Genomic DNA, 20,053 nt, shown 5'->3' with positions numbered 1-20,053 from the left:
GTTTAATATAATCGCTTAGGGATAAGTGAGTTCTATTTGGCATAAATTGGTTGTTCTTAATTGCAACTCTTTTATATTTGGGAAAGTCATAAAGAGGAAATACTACCTAACTATTGGAAAATATTGGGTAGTCATTTAGAAATCATTTTCATATCAAAGGACCTTCCATTACAAATATATCATATTAACACTGATAGTATTATATTCCATTGATGGGAATACATCCTTGGTTTATTAATTACACTCTCATAACAAAATAGTTATCTTGTTAATACACAATTACAACATTCTCTTTTTAAGCTAACGGAGTAGAATTACGACTTAAGTCAAGTTTCACACTACTCAAATAACCTTTTCACACCTACTCCCTGTGGGATTCGACCCCAACCTTGTTGGGTTATTATATTTGACACCAACTGCCTTACACTATTTATTTAAGTGTAATTTGAGTGTATCAAATTTTGGCGCCGTTGTCGGGGTCTCCTATGCAAGAACCATCTCGATCCACCTAGAAACATTTGCAACCATCTGAAAGGAAATCTCTCCCCCGGTCTTCTTGGCTATTTGTAGCCTGATAGGATGAGTGAGTCCATCAATAAACCTCCTCACCCTTTCCTCTCAGTGGGAAGCAAGATAAGAGCATGACGAGCTAGATCCACAAAACATGTCTCGTACTGAGTGACTGACATACTGCCCTACTAGAGACGTTCAAACTGCCTGCAGTAATCCTCTCTCAGGGTGATAGGAAGGAACTTCTCTAGAAGTAGCTGAGAGAACTGGTCCTAAGTAAGAGCAGGCGACCTAACTGGTCTAGTCGATACATAATCCTTCCACCACCACTTGGCAGAACCCGTCATCTGAAACACAGCAAAATTAACCCCATTGGTCTCAATTATACCCATGTTCCGCCGCACCTCATGGCAGCGGTCAAGATAATCATGTGGGTCCTCAAAAGGTGCACTACTGAAGTGAACTGGGAAGAGCTTTGTGAAGTTGTCCAATCTCAATAAGACCTCAGAATACATGGTGGGCCTATCACCGGCCTGTGCCGCAACAACCGGCTAAACTACCCCAGCTGGCAGGGCTGCTCGAGTCTGATACTAGGAAGCCATCTACTCCGGAGTGTGAGTAGCAAAAGTCTCTGCTCCTCCCCCAGCCTGAGAGTTGGCTGGTGCCATAGGAAATGTACTGGCCTGGGCCAGACTCTCCATAAAACCCACCAAATGGACTAGAGCGTCCTGAAGCACTGAGTGGCGATGAACCCCTTCAAAACCTGAGCTGGTCCAATAGGTACAGCTTGAGCTGGAACCTCCTCATCAAAATCCACCTGAGGCTCCACTGCTGGGGCTTCTTCTCGAGCTCTAGGCTAAGATCTGCCTCTGCCTCGGCCGCTGGCGCGACCTCGGCCTCGGCCTTGACCTCTGCCCCTCGTAGGAGTTGTCATTGGGGGCTCCGACTGATGTCCAGTTGAGGATGCAGTACGTGTTCTCGCCATCTACGAGAGAACAAGAATAGAATAGTTCAATCATCAATGATAGAATAAAGTCGCACGACAGAGAAGAATAGAAGTAAAATTGTTCCTAAACTCCATAGCCTCTGGAAGATAAGTACAGACGTCTCCGTACCGATCCTTCAGACTCTACTATGCTTGCTCGTGACTTGTGAGACCTAAGTAACCTAGTGCTCTGATACCAACTTGTCACCACCCGAAAATTACACCTTGGAAATCGTGATGGCGCCTTACATCTCTCTTGTTAGGCAAGCTAACATTAGAATAATTTAACCATTTTCAACAGTTCAAATTAAATAATAAGAAAGAAACTGAAATAACTGCCATAATCTAAAATATAGTACGGAAAATCATAACAACTGAAATATCTAATACAACCCAAAACCTGGTGTATTAAATGCACGAGCTACTAGAATAGTACAAATAAAGGTCTGAATAAAATATGAAGTTGTTTGAGAAAAAATACATAGCTAATAAAAAGGAAGGGGACTATAGGGGCTGCGGACGCCGAGCAGCTGTACCTCAAGTCTCCACATTGCTAGCCAACCCGAACACTCTAATGACTGTTGCTAGGACCGACTCTAAAATATGCACAAGAAGTGCAGAGTGTAGTATGAGTACAATTGACCCCATGTATTTTGTAGGTGCCGAGCCTAACCTCAACGAAGTAGTGACGAGGCTAAGGCGGGTCGCTTACATTATAACCTGTACGCAGTATAAAATAAAGATAGGAAAGGAAAATACAAAGCAAAATAAAGCAGCTAACTGAAGAAAATAGCTAAATCCTCGGAGAAAACTAGTGAAGGTCAGAATTACCAATCCTTAGAGTTTCATATAAACAATACCGAAATCAACACGGCACAAGGAAATAGAAATACATAGATTGTTGCAGTGCACAACCCGATCCCACCGTACAGCACAATCCTCCTATATTCCACTGTAGCAATATCAACAATCATATATATATATATATGTGTGTGTGTGTGTGTGTGTTGCGGCGCGCAACCCGATCCCACCATATAACAAAATCAATATCATAATTCACCATTATTCCATCGTATCAATCCAACCTTATTTCACTTGTTGCAGCGTGCAACCCAATCCCACCATATCAGTACAAGTTCACCCTTATTTCACCATATTATTCCACCCTTATTTCATCTATTGCGGCGTGAAACCCGATCCCACCATATCAGTATCAAATATTCAATGAATACAATCAAATCATATCACGAGAACATCTACGATTAATGGATATGAAGCTAAATGAGAAAGGAACCCTCGTGCCAACTTGGGAATTCTCGTATGTAATATTAAATGGCAAGACAAGTCCGGTAAATAAAAATTAAAAAGTACAAGTAAGTCAATTAAGGCAAACAGTAGCGAGTCATGAAAGCATGGTAAAGTCTAACATTTTTAACACGAGCAACAATAATTTACAATTAGCAAATAAAGCATGGGAGGCATTTAAAGCACATAACAGTTAAGGCATGGAAGGAAATAATTAAGGAAAATCGAAAAAATAGGGAAACAAGTAATTCGGCGGCGTATAAGCACTCGTTGTCTCGCATATACGCCGCAACACATGAATTTCACATAACACATAGTCTGAGGGTTCCTAATTCCCTCAAATCAAGGTTAAACCCAACACTTACCTTGCTCCAAAATCGACTCAAACCTCAACCACGGCTTTGCCTTTCGAACAAGCCTCCGAACCAATCAAATCTAGCAATTTAAAAACCAAATGATTCAAAATAGGCATTAGGAACTACCCACGAAAGAAAGAGGTTCAATTTAGGCTATTATTGAAAAAGTCAACAAATGTCAAATCCCGGGCCCGCTTGGTCCAAATCCAAAATTCGGACCAAAACCCGATTACCCATTCACCCCCGAGCCCGGTTATGTAATTTTTTTCGAAATCCGACCTCAATTTGAGGTCTAAATTACAATTTTATAAAAATCTCTAATTCTACCCAAATTCCCAATTTCTACCGAGAAAATTCTAGATTTTAGGTTGAAATCTAATGAAATGTAATGGGTAATTGAAAAAAAAAGTAGGTTAGAATCACTTACCAACGAATTGGGGAAGAAGAGTTGTTGAGAAAATCACCTCTTAGGTTTTTAGGGTTGAAAATTGGGAAGAATGAGAAAAATCCTGTCTAACTCAGCTTTTACCCAGCTGCAGATGTCGCAATTGCGATGTCGTGTTCGCAATTGTGAACATCACAATTGCGAGAAGAAGGTCGCAATGTGAACTCCTCTCAGAGACACAGCCATCGCAAATGCAATGTATTGGTCGCAAATGCGAACCCATCAGCCCTCGCAAATGCTGACCTATCTTTCGCGAATGCGAAGATTATCAAGATCATACTGAGTCACAAATGCGACTCTGTTTTTGCAAAAGAGAAAATGGCAAGTTCGCAATTGTGAACTTTACCTCGCAAATGCGAGGATCCCCCAGCCTACCCAGGTTTGCAAATGCGAGATTTGCAACAAACACCGGAAGCAAAAGGCATCATCTATGATTCATATCCAAAATCCTTTTGTAGCCTATCCGAATGCACACAAGTCCAAAAACCTCATAAAAACTCACTTGCGCGATCAAGTCGCCCAAATAACACCTAGAACTACGAATCAGACACCAAATCAAATGAAATTTTCAATGAAACTTAAGAACTTCTATTTTAACAACCGGACGTCCGAATCACGTCAAACCAACTCTGTTTTTCACCAAATTTGCAGACAAGTCATAAATTTAGTAATGAACATATACCAAGCTCCGGAACAAAAATTCGGACCCAGTAGTAATAAAGTAAAATTTTGGTCAAATCTTTAAATTCTTTAAACTTCAAATTTTAGACAAAATGCGATAACTCAAGCTAGAGACCTCCGAATTCGATTCCGGGCATACGCTCAAGTATCAAATCGCGATACGGACCCACCGAGACCGTCAAAATATGGATCCAGGTCCGTTTGCTCAAAACGTTGACCAAAGTCAACTCAAATGGACTTTTTAAGGCACAGATTCACATTTTATCAATTTTTCACATAAAAGCCTTCTGGAAAAAAAACATGGACCGCGCACGCAAAATCGAGGAAGGCATAAAGAAACTATTGGAGGCTCCGAAACACAGAATTAAAGCTTAAAACTCAAGATGACCTATCGGGTCATCATACTAGGACTCCAATCCGAACATCCACACATGTGTAATAACAGTATAAAAACTTGTTTGCAAGCTCAAATCATCAAAATAACATCCAAAATCAAGAATTGATCATTAAACTCAAGATTTTCAAAGTTTAAACTCTATTTTCTAACTTTTCACATAAAGCGTTGAAACGGCCTTGGATCACTCGGGACCCCAACCAAATATGCTTACAAGTAAAAAAATCATCTTATGAACCTATCGGAGTCGTTAAAACACCGATCCGGGGTAGTTTATCCGAAATGGTGACCATGGTCTACTCTATCCATTTTCAAAGTCAAAAATCACATTTTCTTTAAAATTTCATATATAAACTTTCCGAAAATAGATACGAACCACGCATGCAAGTCATAAATTATCAAATTGAGCTTTGACTGTCTTTAAACACAGAAAGAGAAACTAGTACTCAAAACAGACTGATTGGGTTATAAGAGTGAGAGTGATATTTAGAGAACCTCTAGTCTTTTCTTGTGCTAGTATATGATAGGCTAGCTACACATAGACTTTAATCATAAAGTTCAAAATAGAAGAGGTCACACGGAATGGAGTGTTCTTAGAAATTTTAAGGAATAGATGCAAATTTCACGTGAAAATCCAGTGATAAGGCTTCCAAATAGAAACTTATGATATCTATAGTAATCTCATAAAATCAAATAAGAATAATTACAGAGATGAAAGTGATGGAATACAGGTATGAAAAACGGAGCTAGAGCGTAATATAGGGGTTCAAAAACTTTGATCAGAATCATTATTAGGGCATCTCCAACCCTCTCTCATTTCTTCATAATGGGGGCATTTTTTGTCATAATGGAGCTCCAATACTCCTCCATTTTTGCCTCCAAAATGGGGGATGAATAGTGTTAATCCAAATATGGAATGACACTATTCATCTCCTCCATTACTATTCATGCTTATTTTATTATTTAACTCTTTTAATTTATCTCTTTATACATACCTAATTATGTTTATGTAATATCCTTATAATATTAATTTTAAATCTTAACTTTGGCATATAATTTTGATAAATTAATTTTCGTGCATTTATTATTTTTATGTAAAATTGTAAGTTAATTTTATTATAAGTTATAGTTGTACAAAAAATATATAATCATCTCAAAAAATGAATGGTGCAAATATAAAATATTAGATGTTGCTAAAAGACAATAATATAATATTGAAAACAGAGAAGAATATAAAATGGAATATTCTTTTTTTGAGAAAAAAATGGAGTAATAGTTGGAGTAACTTTACTCCATTTTGGAGTTTACTGCATTTTAAAGGAGAAAATGGAGACAAGGGTTGGAGATTGCCTTAGGGAAACACAAAAATAAATTTGAAAAATAGAGAAAGAGGAAAAATTATGAGAGAGAGAAGCGGTTTCAATACTGTCCAACTCGGACGTCAAGCGTAAAATCAAGAACTATTTGAAAGTCGTTTTGTACGTTTCTGAAAACTCGATAGCGTTCCACGTCAAAAATAATAAGTAACGAATTCATTTGTCAAGAGTATAATTGTGTAAAGAATTTGTTCGTAAGTGTTATAATAGTATCTCTAATCTTGAAATACTTTTTGCATGTGATATCATAGATTACTTCTTTCTTCACGTGTAAATGAAAGTTTAATGATCATATATAAACCACATAAAATCATTATCTTTCAAATATATTTCTCCTTTGTCATCCAAAGTATCCTTCCTGTAAGTTTGTTTTGTCAAATTCCATACCATGACTTCGATCCTAAATCCTATAAAACTCCTGGCTATCTTTGTTATTTGGTGTATGAACGAAAAAGAAGTACACGAGTGATAGCCATTCTGTTTGTACGTATTAAACAGAATGGTTATTTTTAGGCCTATCACTGTGTTGTACGTATTATACACTTATATGTTGCAAAAGAATGACATTTCTAAAGGATTCAACTTTAATTCATTGACAATATAATTTATTTTATATATAACATTACCTTTTTCATATTCTATTAAGATTTTCCTCCTCTAGATTTTAATCAGTTGAGAAAGTAGCTATTTTTCAGGTATACTACCATTTTAGTGGACATTCCTTCTGAACCGTGGAGAGGGAGAGTTAAATCGAGTCTTCGATGCCAAGTCCCGAGTCCAAACTGAAATTTACAAGTAGGGCGAGAGAGTACTTTTATTAAATAGAAAACAATAAACTCGATCCTTTTCGTTGCTTTCATTCATGAGTTTAACTTCTGAAGACGACATTAATAAACAATTTCCTCGGGCAAATTCACATCTCAAAATAACCTTTAAATCTTCTTGTTAATATACAATAACAAGGATTGCGGACAATTCATCATGGATGCACCACATATCTAGAAGGAAGTCTTTAAACACTATGTACAATTATCACTGGTCATGAAATCGTCATCAGAGTAATTGGTGCTTGACATGTTACGTGCAGCATCTATCTGAAATACAAAAATAAAACAAAGGAAAGATATTGAAGAAGGTAACATTCATAATCGTCATCTTACCAAGCCACAGAGAAAAAGAAAGCATCATTTCTGCATCCCTTCTTCCAGAGGAAAGAGAAAAAGAAACAGCGCACAGATTAAGAGAATAAGAAAATAAAACCTCCCCAAAAATTTACCATAGAAAATAGTTCTTTGAAATAATAACAAGGACAAAGCCTATGATTTTCTGTAGACCGCTTGAGTTGGGGTCCTTTTTCCTACTATACGCCTCTAAACATACACACAAAAGCATAGGCAGAAAAGTGACGACTCATGCGCTCACGGGCATGGAGATCTCTATTTCCGCTAAAAGCCTTACAAGGTTAATTGACTAATAGAGAGGACAAAGCTATTTCTAATGTATGTTAAGTTTTAGAGATTCGCATAATATACTAACCGAAGGAAGTTGCCTGCAAATCAGGTGCTACTGCTACCAAGATCAAAGTCCATAGTGTAATCGTATTCAATTGTTGGAATCACGGAAGCCATAAACTTCAAGAATAGGAAGAGGTACCTGTCAATGGTGCTTGAGATCAACCTCCAGGATGAGACAAAAAGCACATGCAAGTAAAAAAAACTAAAAGGAGATACATATTAAGGGCATTCATGTGTTTCTATTGTTACGCCAAATATGTCTCAAATGTCAGGTCTACAAACAAGCAACATTTTACTCCCATGAAACCTGCTCAACTTTGAGGACAAAGAAAGAATCAGTGGCTAGAGCAAGATCATCACAATCATTACCATTGAGTTTATTTCTTTCTTTCTGTGGCTACAGGTGGAACTATTGAGAAACACCGTAGATGGTAACCTTAGGTTAAGTAGACGTAAGAGTATATGCCCTGTGAGTGCACTTCCCATAAATCATACTAATGATGATAAAGTGAGATTTGATGGATTGTGGCACCTAAATGCAGCAATGCAAATATTCAGGCTCAGCTAAGTTTAGGACCTGTATGCTAACCAGAGCTTGTCCAGCTAACCCATAAGGGATCTCTCAGTCAAGGAAATAGTGTCACAATATTGTTATGTGATAGAAAAATACCTACAAAGATGAAAGGCAAGCCGTGTAGAATGATAGTGAGACCAACAATAATAAATGGGAATGAATGTTTGGCCTTTAGGGACTAATATATCCACAAGATGAGTGTTGTAGAAATGGAAATGCTAAGTTGGATATCAGGTCATGCAGAATTGGACAAGCTTTGAAATAATAACATTTGGCAGATGGTGCAAGTCGCACACAGGATAAAATGAGAATTGGTTTAGATTGTCTGATCATGTCCAACGTAGACCTCGAAATGCACCACTTATAAGTGTGTGTGTGTGACAATATGATGATTGAAGGTCATTAAAGAAACAAGATAGACCAAAAACTACATGGAAGCTATAATCTCTCTGGATCAATAGATATTAAACCCAAAAAAAAAACATAAGACAATTCAACCAAAGAATCCATGTAATTTAACTCAGTAAACCATATAGGAATAACTGTAAAATCTATAGAAGTCCTAATTTGTTGTAAACTTAGTATTGGAATGAAATTGACCTGAATATAAGGGCAAAGATATAGAAGATTCACATAACGGACATCAATTATGTGGAATTGAAGCACAGTTAATTGATCGATTGATATTCTCTAATATGCAATGATGAAACAATGTAGATAAAAAATGTGGTGTCAATGAAACAAGAGCTACATTGCTTTTTAGAACTAGAAGAGTATCATTAAAAACTCTTGCTTCCAACTATACTATTGATGTCAGTATTATACTCCTACATTTGTAATCAAAAATTTGATGTTACTAGTAAAAGCTAGATCGAGAAGGTATGGGTTAAAACAATGTCTCACAGTTCTACAAAGCATGTCAAGACGAAGACTAGAAATCATAATTATAGTGCATAATTTTTTCCGATAAAAGGTCTAAAGATTTCTTAATAATGCAAGTACTCTGTTTCTGATCATATGAATTTCCATTTGTATATTCTGCTACCGTGTCTATCGTTGCTAAAATATGGTCCTGCAGCTGTATAAAACCTTCCCATGGTAGACAGGCGAACTATAAAGAAGAATTACTAGATCAATACAGCGAGCTAATCAACTTTCAGGGGAGACACCATTGTATGATATCACTAAAATTTGAATGTCAAAGCATCAACTTCCTTAAAAAATTAGATGACAAAATGAACAAAATCTCCATATCATTGTAGCTAGATAGTATAGCTCTTTTAAATGTAACAACAAAATTTTCATGTGCATGCTAACTTCACAACTAAATACATCTACGAGTTGTAAGTATCCCCAAATAACCAAATTAGAATTCAGACAGGTAATATATGAGTGCGAATATGCATACTGCTGATTGAAAAACACAACGATACGACATGAGATATTAGAGTTTACTTGTCAACTTCAGGTTCAACTCCTCGCGACATGAGAACATCAATAATTTTCTTCATCACAGCCCCGTGCCGACAAGGATGTACTGAAGCATGTTTCCCTGGAAGATGTGGATGGTCTTCAATGGTCACCTGAGTTAACGATGTTGGGAACAAAGATTAAAATGAACACCGTCATTCAAAATAATTGCAGTTAAAAAGGAAATATATAGGGTTAGAAAAAAGAAACTTTAATAATCTGGGTGATGGCCCATTCAGTTGTTCAGTTGACATCTACAACTTGGTTCACTAACAAATATTTTGGTCAGTTAAAATGGGCACTGCTGGCCTTGACAGGGTCACTGGTGGGTTCAGTTTGTACCAAATGGATTTGATTTTTACCAATTCGCGAAATCAGTTTTGGAAATTTTTCAAAAATCAAGCAATAGCTTGGGTGAAAATTAGAAAATCTCAAGCAGAAGTCTGGATGTTCTTCACAGATAATATGTATCAACTCAAAGCAAGCATTCAAGCTCTATTATGTCTACGAACCAGAAAGAAATGAACCTTTGAAAAAATTTATTCTGGTCAAAATATGTAAAACAAACCATTTCTCAGGCCTCATTTCAGTTGTATTTCTTAGGAAATGGCTCTGTGTCTGTGTCTGTGTCTGTGTGTGTGTGTGAGAGAGAGAGCGAGCGTTCATTGCCAATCCAATTAGACAGCACTGATCTGAGCACAAGGAAGATGGCAAGTGGTTGTAGTGGGAGAAGGAAGTAAAAATATAAGCAATAAACTTTTGACAAATTATGCCACATTTATTTTTTACTTTAAAATCTTAATTTAACTAAAAGAACTAAAATGATATTAAAACAATAGAAAAGTTGATAAGTTGGATAAAAAATGCATGCGCTTGGACTAGGCCTCCAGATGCCAATTAGCAAGGAAGAGTAACCACCTATAACTGAACTACCAACCCATGTTTGATATGACGGAATGTTCTATTCATCAGTTTTTCATAAAATTCGCAGTAATTTTCAAAAACCCCACATTGTAATACTGATCATTTCATAGATTAAAATTGAAATGAATAGAATTTTGAAATATATAAATGAATAATCTGAAGTTTTTTTTTTATCAAGAACTAAATGAATAATAAGTTATTTCATTTGGTTAGTTTCATCGTTTATAACTGAATCACGCACAGCCCTGAGACTGGCTGAGCAAACGGCAATACCGTCGTGGTTAGAACTACTCAAAGAATTAGTCAAAAGGAGTAATCATCCAACTTTGCATGTGTTGTACAGTTGTAATACTTGGAGCCTAACCACTGTAATTTCATTCACAAACAAACTACAGCATGGAATGACTTATTTAAGCTCGTCTTCAAGTAGCATTTAGACCTAAAAGATGTGTCTCACCGTTTTGCGTGCATGGTCTTGACTGACATCCTCAAGTACGAGCTCTGGTTGCAAAAGCATCCTTGACTGTCACAAAAAATCAAGAATAGTTCACTGTGTTGCAATCGGATCATGAAGTTTCCTCAAGGACCAGGATGCATGTCTAACAAAGAAGAGAATCTTCTTTCTCCAAAAGCAACTAGTATATATACTCATGCAGAGGATATTATTAAGAACCTTAAAAATAGACACTTCCATAAATTTCAACAAGTGGAAATTCATATCGTTTTGCAGATCTTGGATATTGTAAATAGAATTAGAATAAGGAGAAGAATACATATTTTGCACATAAATTATGCGAAATAAACACAAACTATAATTTGTGTAATATAAAGAAGAAAAACAATCTCATGCTAAGTCTCAAATTGACTTAAGCTGGACAAAACATTACCTTATCATATTTGGATAAGAGTGAAAAGAATAAAACACTATCAGAAGATCTGAGTTCATCAAACATATATAAAAAGTGATATCAGCAAGAATAACATAAATGGCATCGTCAGCTTTTTAAGCTGACAGTCCTTGACCTGAGGTAACAGGAGTAAAGCCGACACTCTCAAAAGTACATTAGTAAATCTATTTACAAATCCCAAACCCAAAAAAGAGACAACCAAAAGATCTAGGTGAATTCTGGTTGTATTATCCATTTCTTCAGCTGTATGGTTACTAAGTTGTTTGTTTCACGAATATGTCAGGCCATCTTGCAACTAATTCCATCATAATAGCACAAGTCAAAAGTGTAGTCATTATGCAATTATATATTTAAGGCAATTATAATTTTTATTTTGGCTGACCTCATCATATCCAGTGAGCCATACACGAGGCGTTTGATAGTACTTGTCATACCTGCAAAAGGTACAGATGGACATCTGTCAAAACACTTAATATATACTTCTCTTCAATGGGAAGCGCATGAAATAGCCAACATACAAAATCTAATGAATGAAGAGCACTTACGTGATGCTGATATCATATGTTCGTGTTCTTAGAATGTTGTCATCATCCGGCTCATGAGCCACAAGATATGTAGTCTGAAGGGTAGCCTGCAAGAAATTATGAGATGTTAACCATTTAGGTAATGTATGTAGATGGAATAATCTCAAAGCTGATAATTTACTGAGATCCAACCAAATTGAACTTTGTACCAGAACAAAGCACAGAGCAAAGTATTCTTTTTCTTCTATTTTGGAAAAGAATGGAAAGGTAGTTAATAGACAGTGAACTGAAAGATAGGACAGCATCCAGAAAGCATAAACAAAATTTTCTTACATATAACTGTATCAAATAGAATATACACACACACATAAACACGTATATACACACAAACATACATATCGATAAGGTAAATAATTTTATTAATAATGAGAAAATCTCCCGTATACACATAAAGGCAGTACCCCAAAAAGTAGAGAATCTACACTATAAAATTTTCTTATATATATTATCAGGGGGCAGAAGTATGTAGAGCCAAAGGGGTTCAATTGAATCCCCTTGGTGGTAAAATTATACTGGGTAAAGAGGGCAGAAACGAATTTTTTAGTTATATATGAGTTGTTGAATCCCTTAACATAAAGGAAGAATTTTTTTATAGTGGCAAAGAGGGTTTAAAAATTGCTTTACGTTGCAGCTTCAAATCCCAAGTGTTACATTCTAGTATTTTTTCTGAATCCCCTTGCATAACTTTTGGAATTACCAGGAAAAAATGAACTTGAAAGGAGACAAAGAAGACAAAAGAAAGGAGTTTTTTTTTATCAAGTAAGATTTGAAAAGCAGAGAGTTATTAAACCTTCCGTATACACATAAAGGCAGTACCCCCAAAAAGTAGAGAATCTACACCATAAAATTTTCTTATATATATTATCAGGGGGGCAGAGGTATGTAGAGCCAAAGGGGTTCAATTGAATCCCCTTGGTCGTAAAATTATACTGGGTAAAGAGGGCAGAAACGATTTTTTTAGTTATATATGAGCTGTTGAATCCCTTAACATAAAGGAAGAATTTTTTATAGTGGCAAAGAGGGTTCAAAAATTGCTTTACGTCTCAAATCCCAAGTGTTACATTCTAGTATTTTTTCTGAATCCCCTTGCATAACTTTTGGAATCTATACCCAGTGTTATCAAAGGCAAAAAGCGCAAAAAACTCTAAGGTCCGTTGGGGCTTTAAGCGCAAAGCGCAAATAAAGTGTGAGCTTTAATGAAAAAAGGCGCAACTGGAGAAAAAGTAAAAATATGCGTAGTAGTCCAAGACTAATCATTATAAGCATGAATAACAAATATATGGACAAAGAAATTGAAAAAAAATTCATGATAAAGTGAAATATCAATTGTTTAAGGTCGCCTTTTCAGGATTACACTCATTGGCAAGGAAAAGTATGCGTTAGAGCATTGATGCGACACTAAAGTGCCCACAAAGCGAGGAGAAGCGCTCAACATGTTTTGAGCCTCGCTTCAGGGCTTAAGCGCGCCTTTGACAACACTGTCTATACCAGGAAAAAATGAACTTGAAAGGAGACAAAGAAGACAAAAGAAAGGAGGTTTTTTTTTTATCAAGTAAGATTCGAAAAGCAGAGAGTTATTAAACCTTCCTTATGGCAATAAACTTATTTTAAGATCTTGTACACCTGCTCCGGTCCTTACGCGGGCGAGGAGATGCTAACAATTGTTCACTATTGAGTCGTGAATTACTTCATTGCGAACTGTTGTAGTTATTGCACTTCTAAGCTATTCGGTATCTACCATTAGCTTCTTCCTTTTTTATAATAGAGAAATCCCAAGCCCTAGTATTGCACGGTTCGAAACTTAGTAGATAATGGACCCGCCCCTCTACCCTTCTCGACTTAAATACCATGTTTTGGCAGCACCAGGGCTTGAACATGACCCACACATTACGCACTGCACTCTTACCACTAGATCAAAGCCCTAGGGGCTACATTCAGCTGTTTAAAAAACATCAATACCACCTTGTAGCCATTACACATTTCTCTTTCTAAAATTATTATTTGTAGAATAGATACATATTTAACTGTCAGCATCACAGAAGTCTTAACGAGAACCATTTTGTTGGCTAGATGATTGTACAAGTATTTATTGTGACACTTCTGCGAACAATTACCAAATGAAATGAAAGTACTTTTTATAAACTCTCAATTAGATCACCAGCAAAATCATCATCAAAGGTCATGTAGATTAGCATCAGGCACTTTAGTTGAAAAGCATGAACCGCTATAGCAAACATATAGTGGATGATGATTCTGTACAAAACCATTGTAGGACTTTTTAATATCAAGTACAACATGAAATGGTATGCTGTTACGACTAATCACTAACTATACAGATCTTAAAACTAAAATATACACACAAATAGAGACAGCTTCTTACAGGATCTGTTTCTATAAGATTGTCAGCTTCCTCGTACTCTCCCATGTCAGGTATGTCTTCCACTTCCTCGCCTCCAACGCACGACGGGTTTGACTGGACAGAGTTCTTTTTGCTAATCTCTAATGCTTCCATAGATGGCAAGTTATCATCCTCAGCACCTTTGTTTTCTAAGAAATAAATGGGACATAATTGTCACAAGGCAAAATGGATAAAACTCAATTTGTTATTGGGAAGTACACATATACCAGATACCTTTTGGTTTCCCATGAGTTGCCAGCCAACCATCATTGTCCTCATTATCAAGCAGAACTTCACCTCCTGCAGCCTCATATTCTTCCTCCACTGATGCAGCTCTTCTTAGACAAGGAACTGCATACAAAGTTAAAGTGGCACGTGATCTAAACTGGCACATAACAGAAGTGCTACATTCTTTTTATTTTTTGGTTTCTGTAAGACGACTAGAGAACGTCTATGAATGATGGAATATCAAAAAGAAGGGCCAAGAAAACTCCAAGATACAGACATCCACCTTTTTTTTTGGCCAGGATGGGGTGCTAAAATTCTTAAGAAGTATGAAAACTATAAATAAATTCTTTACTAATACCTGGAAGAAGGTGATCCCCAAGAAAGATAGTTTCAAATATTGTTTTATCCAAAGCAACAAGGAGATTGACAAGGATGCTATACATCGTATTGGAGCGGGGTGGATGAGATGGAGGCTCGCATCTGGTGTTTTGTGTGATAAGAATGTGCCACCAAAACTTAAGGGCAAGTTCTACAGAGTGGTAGTTAGACCGACTATGTTGTATGGCGCTGAGTGTTGGCCAGTCAAGAAATCTCATGCCCAAAAAAAGAAAGTAGCAAAGATGAGGATGTTGAGATGGATGTGTGGGCATATCAAGAAAGATAAGATTAGGAATAAAGTTATTAGGGACAAGGTGAGAGTGGCCCTTGTGGAGGACAAATTACGAGTATCGAGGTTGAGATGGTTCGGACATGTGATGAGGAGAGACATAGATGCCCCAGTTAGGAGGTATGAAAGGTTGACCATGTCGGGCCTCAGGAAGGGTAAAGGTACGCTAAAGAAGTATTGGACAAAGGTGATTAGGCAAGATATGGCATTGCTTCAACTTACTAAGAACATGACTCTCAATAGAAAGGTGTGGAGGTCGAGAATTAAAGTTGAAGGTCAATAGGTAGATGAGAGTTTCTCCTAGTCTTACCACTAGTATTAGTAATATTCTTATATTTTCTTGTTCCTAGATCTTTTTTATTACACGTTGTGTCATTCTTACCAGTAGTATTAGTACTATTCTTGTATTTCTTATTTCTAGATCTTTGTTATTATACGTTGTGTCTTTGTTTTTTCTTGTTGTTGTTATTGTCGGTTGCTTCCTTTCTGTTGTTCCTTGAGCCGAGGGTCTATCGAAAACAGCATCTCTACCTTCACAAGGTAGGGGTAAGGTCTGCGTACATATTACTCTCCCCTGACCCCACTTGTGGGATTACACTGGGTTTGTTGTTGTTGGTGTTACCTAGGAGAAGGTGAGTGAGCAAGGTAGGAACACAATATAGCATTAGGCGACAGGAACATCCTTAGCAAGATGCTTAAGCTGATATAATTGGAGCAAATTGAAACACATATTCAGTGCATAATGTCTTAGGCAATACAGTTCTTAGTCTTGCTTCCTAACCCCATTGTTACTTCCCAGGGCCATCAGGAGCTTTGTTGAAACACAAAGATGCTGAGCAAAACATGAGTTGGGAGATGAAGTTACTAGTCTAGTTTCCTTACCTCATGACTACTTTCCATAAGCGTCAAGTTTTGTCCGTCCTATAAGATTATTAAACCTCCCTTTCCCTGTAGGTTCTTGAAATTGCATAAAAAGGTTTAACAAGTTAGTATTACAAATTATCAGTTCTGGATTCTGATGAAGGAGAATCTACATTTACATTCCCAGAAGTCAATGGATACATTGTGTTAAAACTAGCAATATGCAACAAACTTACTTCCTAGTTTTTTGGTTCATTTGAGCAGTGGCGGATATAGAGCATAGTTACTGAGTTCCCGGGAACCAAGTAACTTTTGCATAGACCTTGTATTTTTATTTAAAAAATCATTAAATATTAATAAATATATAAATGTGAACCCAGTTATTATTGTATATTAATTTGATATTACAATAGGAACCCATAAACTTCCAATTCTGGATCCGCCCCTGCATCTGAGAGGATTAGAATTTAGCTTAAAGTTAAGTCGGGTTTATTCTAATAAGAAGTGTAAACTCATCACTAATTAAGTGTAAAGAATGAATTCATCATGCACTAGCTAGCTCATATTTTCTCCAAACACTTGAAATTCTATGAAAACTATTGTTAGAATGATGGTTATAGATAGGTACCATTTCTTGTGATCAAGAATTGCTTGTCAGCTGGTAAATATGACTTCATTTTACTAGGGTCACCTGACTCCCTGTTAATGAACAATGAACCATGATATAAGAATTAGATGCAATATAATGAGCTCATACAAATTACAAATACTTTCAAATTAGATCTAATGTCATAGACTATTTGAGCAAGAATTGGCAAAAAGGGTATATGTGCAAAATTGATTACCAAGACCAGGTAGGGCATTTGGAGACAAGATTATCGCCAGCAATAACGAACTCGTTAACGCTGAGAACGCCCTTCTCTTTGAAAGCAGAGACGGTACGAGGACTTGTGATTCTCTCTACCGTCCCTTTGAACGCTCCGTGCAGCTGCGATAGCACCATTATACCGTTTTGGATTATATGAGCAATTGACTGAGAGTCCGAAATTGTGAGAATCCAAGTCGAAGGCTTTCGTCTATGGTACTCTTTCGGGAGTTGAAGACAGGGTGTTTCGCCTTCTCGATGTTCTCTTTGGAGACTAATTTGATGATTTACTTGTGACGTGGTTTCTTATGTATGCTGTACTTTGAAGTTCATCTCAATTTCAATTACTTTAACTTTAATACGACACGAATTAATCTTAATTCGAATTTAGTTAAGCTCTTGAGAGTTTTTCTTCTTCTTTTTAAATAAAAAATAACTTAATTTTTATCTAAAGCAAAACAAATCCAATTATCTCAATTTCTTAATAAATATACAAATCAAACCAAATAGAACCGATATTTTGTTTTAATTTTGTCATTTTTTAAATTTTTCTTTCACGTGAAATATAATTTCATTCCGTTCAATATACTAGAACTAAATACATAATCTTTAATATATTGATATATGTTTAATAATGATGAACAAATTGATTAATCTATCATTGATTGAATTATCTACATGCGAAAAGTATAATTGTGAGACATGACTTATTCGCTTTCATAAATCAAACAATCACCTTATATCCCATGTAACTCAAACGTGTCTAACTTTAATAAGTAGAACAATAGTCATTCCTACATAATTAAAGCATCAAAAATAAGTCCACACAATTTTCTAATTGCTAAAAATATTACGAATATTTTTGTAACAAAATGTTTATGATCGATTTGGTTTGATTTTTTCTAATATATCAAACCAAATCAAATATTATAAGTTGTTTAAGTTGAAACCAAACCGAATCAAGTTATGTTGGATTTTTGTATCGATGGATTTGGCATTTATTCTGATTAGACTTTTCAAATTTTCTTGAAAACCTCTCCAGCAATGTATACGGTCGTAATCGGGTTCATCTATTGCATGACATATCGGGATTAAAACGTAATGAATTGGAGATCGACCCTGGGTTCTATCGAACCAGGGTACGAGGTTAGAACACCCGTCTTCGAGATTACCGATTTCATGACCCCGGATCGACCCCGACTCCAAATGAGCTCGAGGAAACATTGTCGTACCAAATAACGGAAGGCCGAAATATCCGTAATCGGTAGGATATCATGGCGGGAATCTTGGCATATAACAATGAGAAACTGGTTAATGAGCAAATCATATGATCTTTTACCTTTTATAGAATTGTACCTAAAGTAGGATTCCCCTATTATGTAAAGGAGGTTTGATTATTTGTAAAAAACATTGTAACACGCATCCTAAAGCATTATAATATCATTTTCGTTCTGCAAGCTGCTGTTCTTCTGTATCAAATATCATTTGCACCGTATTCAGTTCGAGCGAGACCTACTTTCAGGGCTATAACTGTTCAAGTCATACGGTTTGAATTTAATTTATCATTGTTCGCTTTATTTATAACTCAATTTATTGTTTTGTGTCAAATTAATCCACGTATCCTTAAAATCACTTATAAATTCAATTGTTATCCGATTTTGAGGGTAAACTGTTTGGCGTCTACAGTGGGGCTAAGGATAATAGTGATTATTTGATATAAATTTTCATAACACACACCATTTCACACTTGTTCTTTGAAGTGTCTCTGATTTCAAGCTTAAGCTTAAAATGTCAAACTCACAATGAGCACATCTACATGCTGACAATGAGTCTGGTTACCACGGTGAAAATAATAACATAGCGCCCGGTAACGAGGTACCGCATGTTGATCCCATCGGAATTCCAATTGTGGACCCGTTGGACGCTAATTCACATGTGGCTATCGAAGCATGCCTCTCCTACTGACCCCGAGAATAGCATATGTGGTGGAGCCCGGTCGGCAGCACAAAATACCCAAAATAATGGAGGATACGAGATCAATCTATGGATGATCTTCGAAATGTTACAGGCTCAACAGGCGGTGATAGCTCAGTTACAAAACCAGAGACGCGCACCAAGCATAATCGAACCTGATCCGTCTCGAGAGATCACCTGTAGGGAGGAACTGATTGCGGAGAGATCGAGTGGAAACGAGTCGGGTAATACCCCCGAGATCATAAAAATATTCAAGGAGGTGACAAAACGAATAAAATCAGGGAAGAAGAAAATCGAAGCAAATGAGAAAAAGGTGGAAACCTACAATTCTAGGGTCAACCAGATCCCGGGAGCACCGTCGATACTGAAAGGCTTGGATTCCAAGAAGTTTGTACAGAAACTTTTCCCTACGAGTGCAGCTCCAAAGCTGATCTTTAAAAAATTCCGCATGCCCGAATTCCTAAGTACAACGAAATGACTGACCCAAACGAGCATGTCACTTCATACACATGCGCCATCAAAGAAAATGACTTGGAGGATGATGAGATCGAGTCTATCCTGCTGAAGAAATTCGGAGAAACCTTGCTAAAGGGAGCTATGATATGGTATCACAACTTACCCCTTAATTCTATTGACTCATTTGTTATGCTTGTAGACTCTTTTGTGAAAGCACACGCTGGGGCTATCAAGGTCGAACTAGGAAGTCAGACCTCTTTAAAGTAAGGCAAAAGGATAATGAAATGCTCAGAGAGTTCGTGTCTCGGTTTCAAATGGAAAGGCTGGACCTGCCACCGGTTGGTGATGATTATGCCGTTCAAGCTTTTACCCAAAGGCTCAATGTTCGAAGTTTGGTGGCTTCACAGCAATTGAAGCAGAATCTAATATAATATCCATCCATCACCTGGGCTGATGTGCATAACCGGTATCAGTCGAAGATTAGAGCCGAAGATGATCAACTGGGGCTCCTTTCGGGTTTGTTTATCCTGTTAGACCCATCGACAAAGTCAAGAGAGATATCGATCGTGAACCAAGGC

The 20,053-nt window shown here is 36.8% G+C and overlaps 1 protein-coding gene across 1 annotated transcript; it reads right to left on the bottom strand.

Moving 5' to 3' along the window:
- Positions 1 to 6,840: 6,840 nt before the first annotated feature.
- On the bottom strand, positions 6,841 to 17,343 carry LOC104213600 (autophagy-related protein 3-like). Its single transcript, XM_009763132.2, has 10 exons — positions 17,026 to 17,343; positions 16,809 to 16,879; positions 14,659 to 14,775; positions 14,407 to 14,573; positions 11,988 to 12,073; positions 11,825 to 11,876; positions 10,992 to 11,057; positions 9,596 to 9,723; positions 7,589 to 7,705; positions 6,841 to 7,146 (listed from the first exon to the last, which is right to left on the bottom strand). Exons 1-9 carry the CDS (start codon positions 17,181 to 17,183, stop codon positions 7,609 to 7,611), a joined length of 942 nt encoding a protein of 313 aa, XP_009761434.1. The 5' UTR covers positions 17,184 to 17,343; the 3' UTR covers positions 6,841 to 7,146; positions 7,589 to 7,608.
- Between the last annotated feature and the right edge of the window lie 2,710 nt (positions 17,344 to 20,053).

This window comes from Nicotiana sylvestris, chromosome 5, assembly GCF_000393655.2.
Source record: "Nicotiana sylvestris chromosome 5, ASM39365v2, whole genome shotgun sequence".
Classification (NCBI taxonomy): domain Eukaryota; kingdom Viridiplantae; phylum Streptophyta; class Magnoliopsida; order Solanales; family Solanaceae; genus Nicotiana; species Nicotiana sylvestris.
This window is presented reverse-complemented; position numbering and strand designations above follow the sequence as displayed.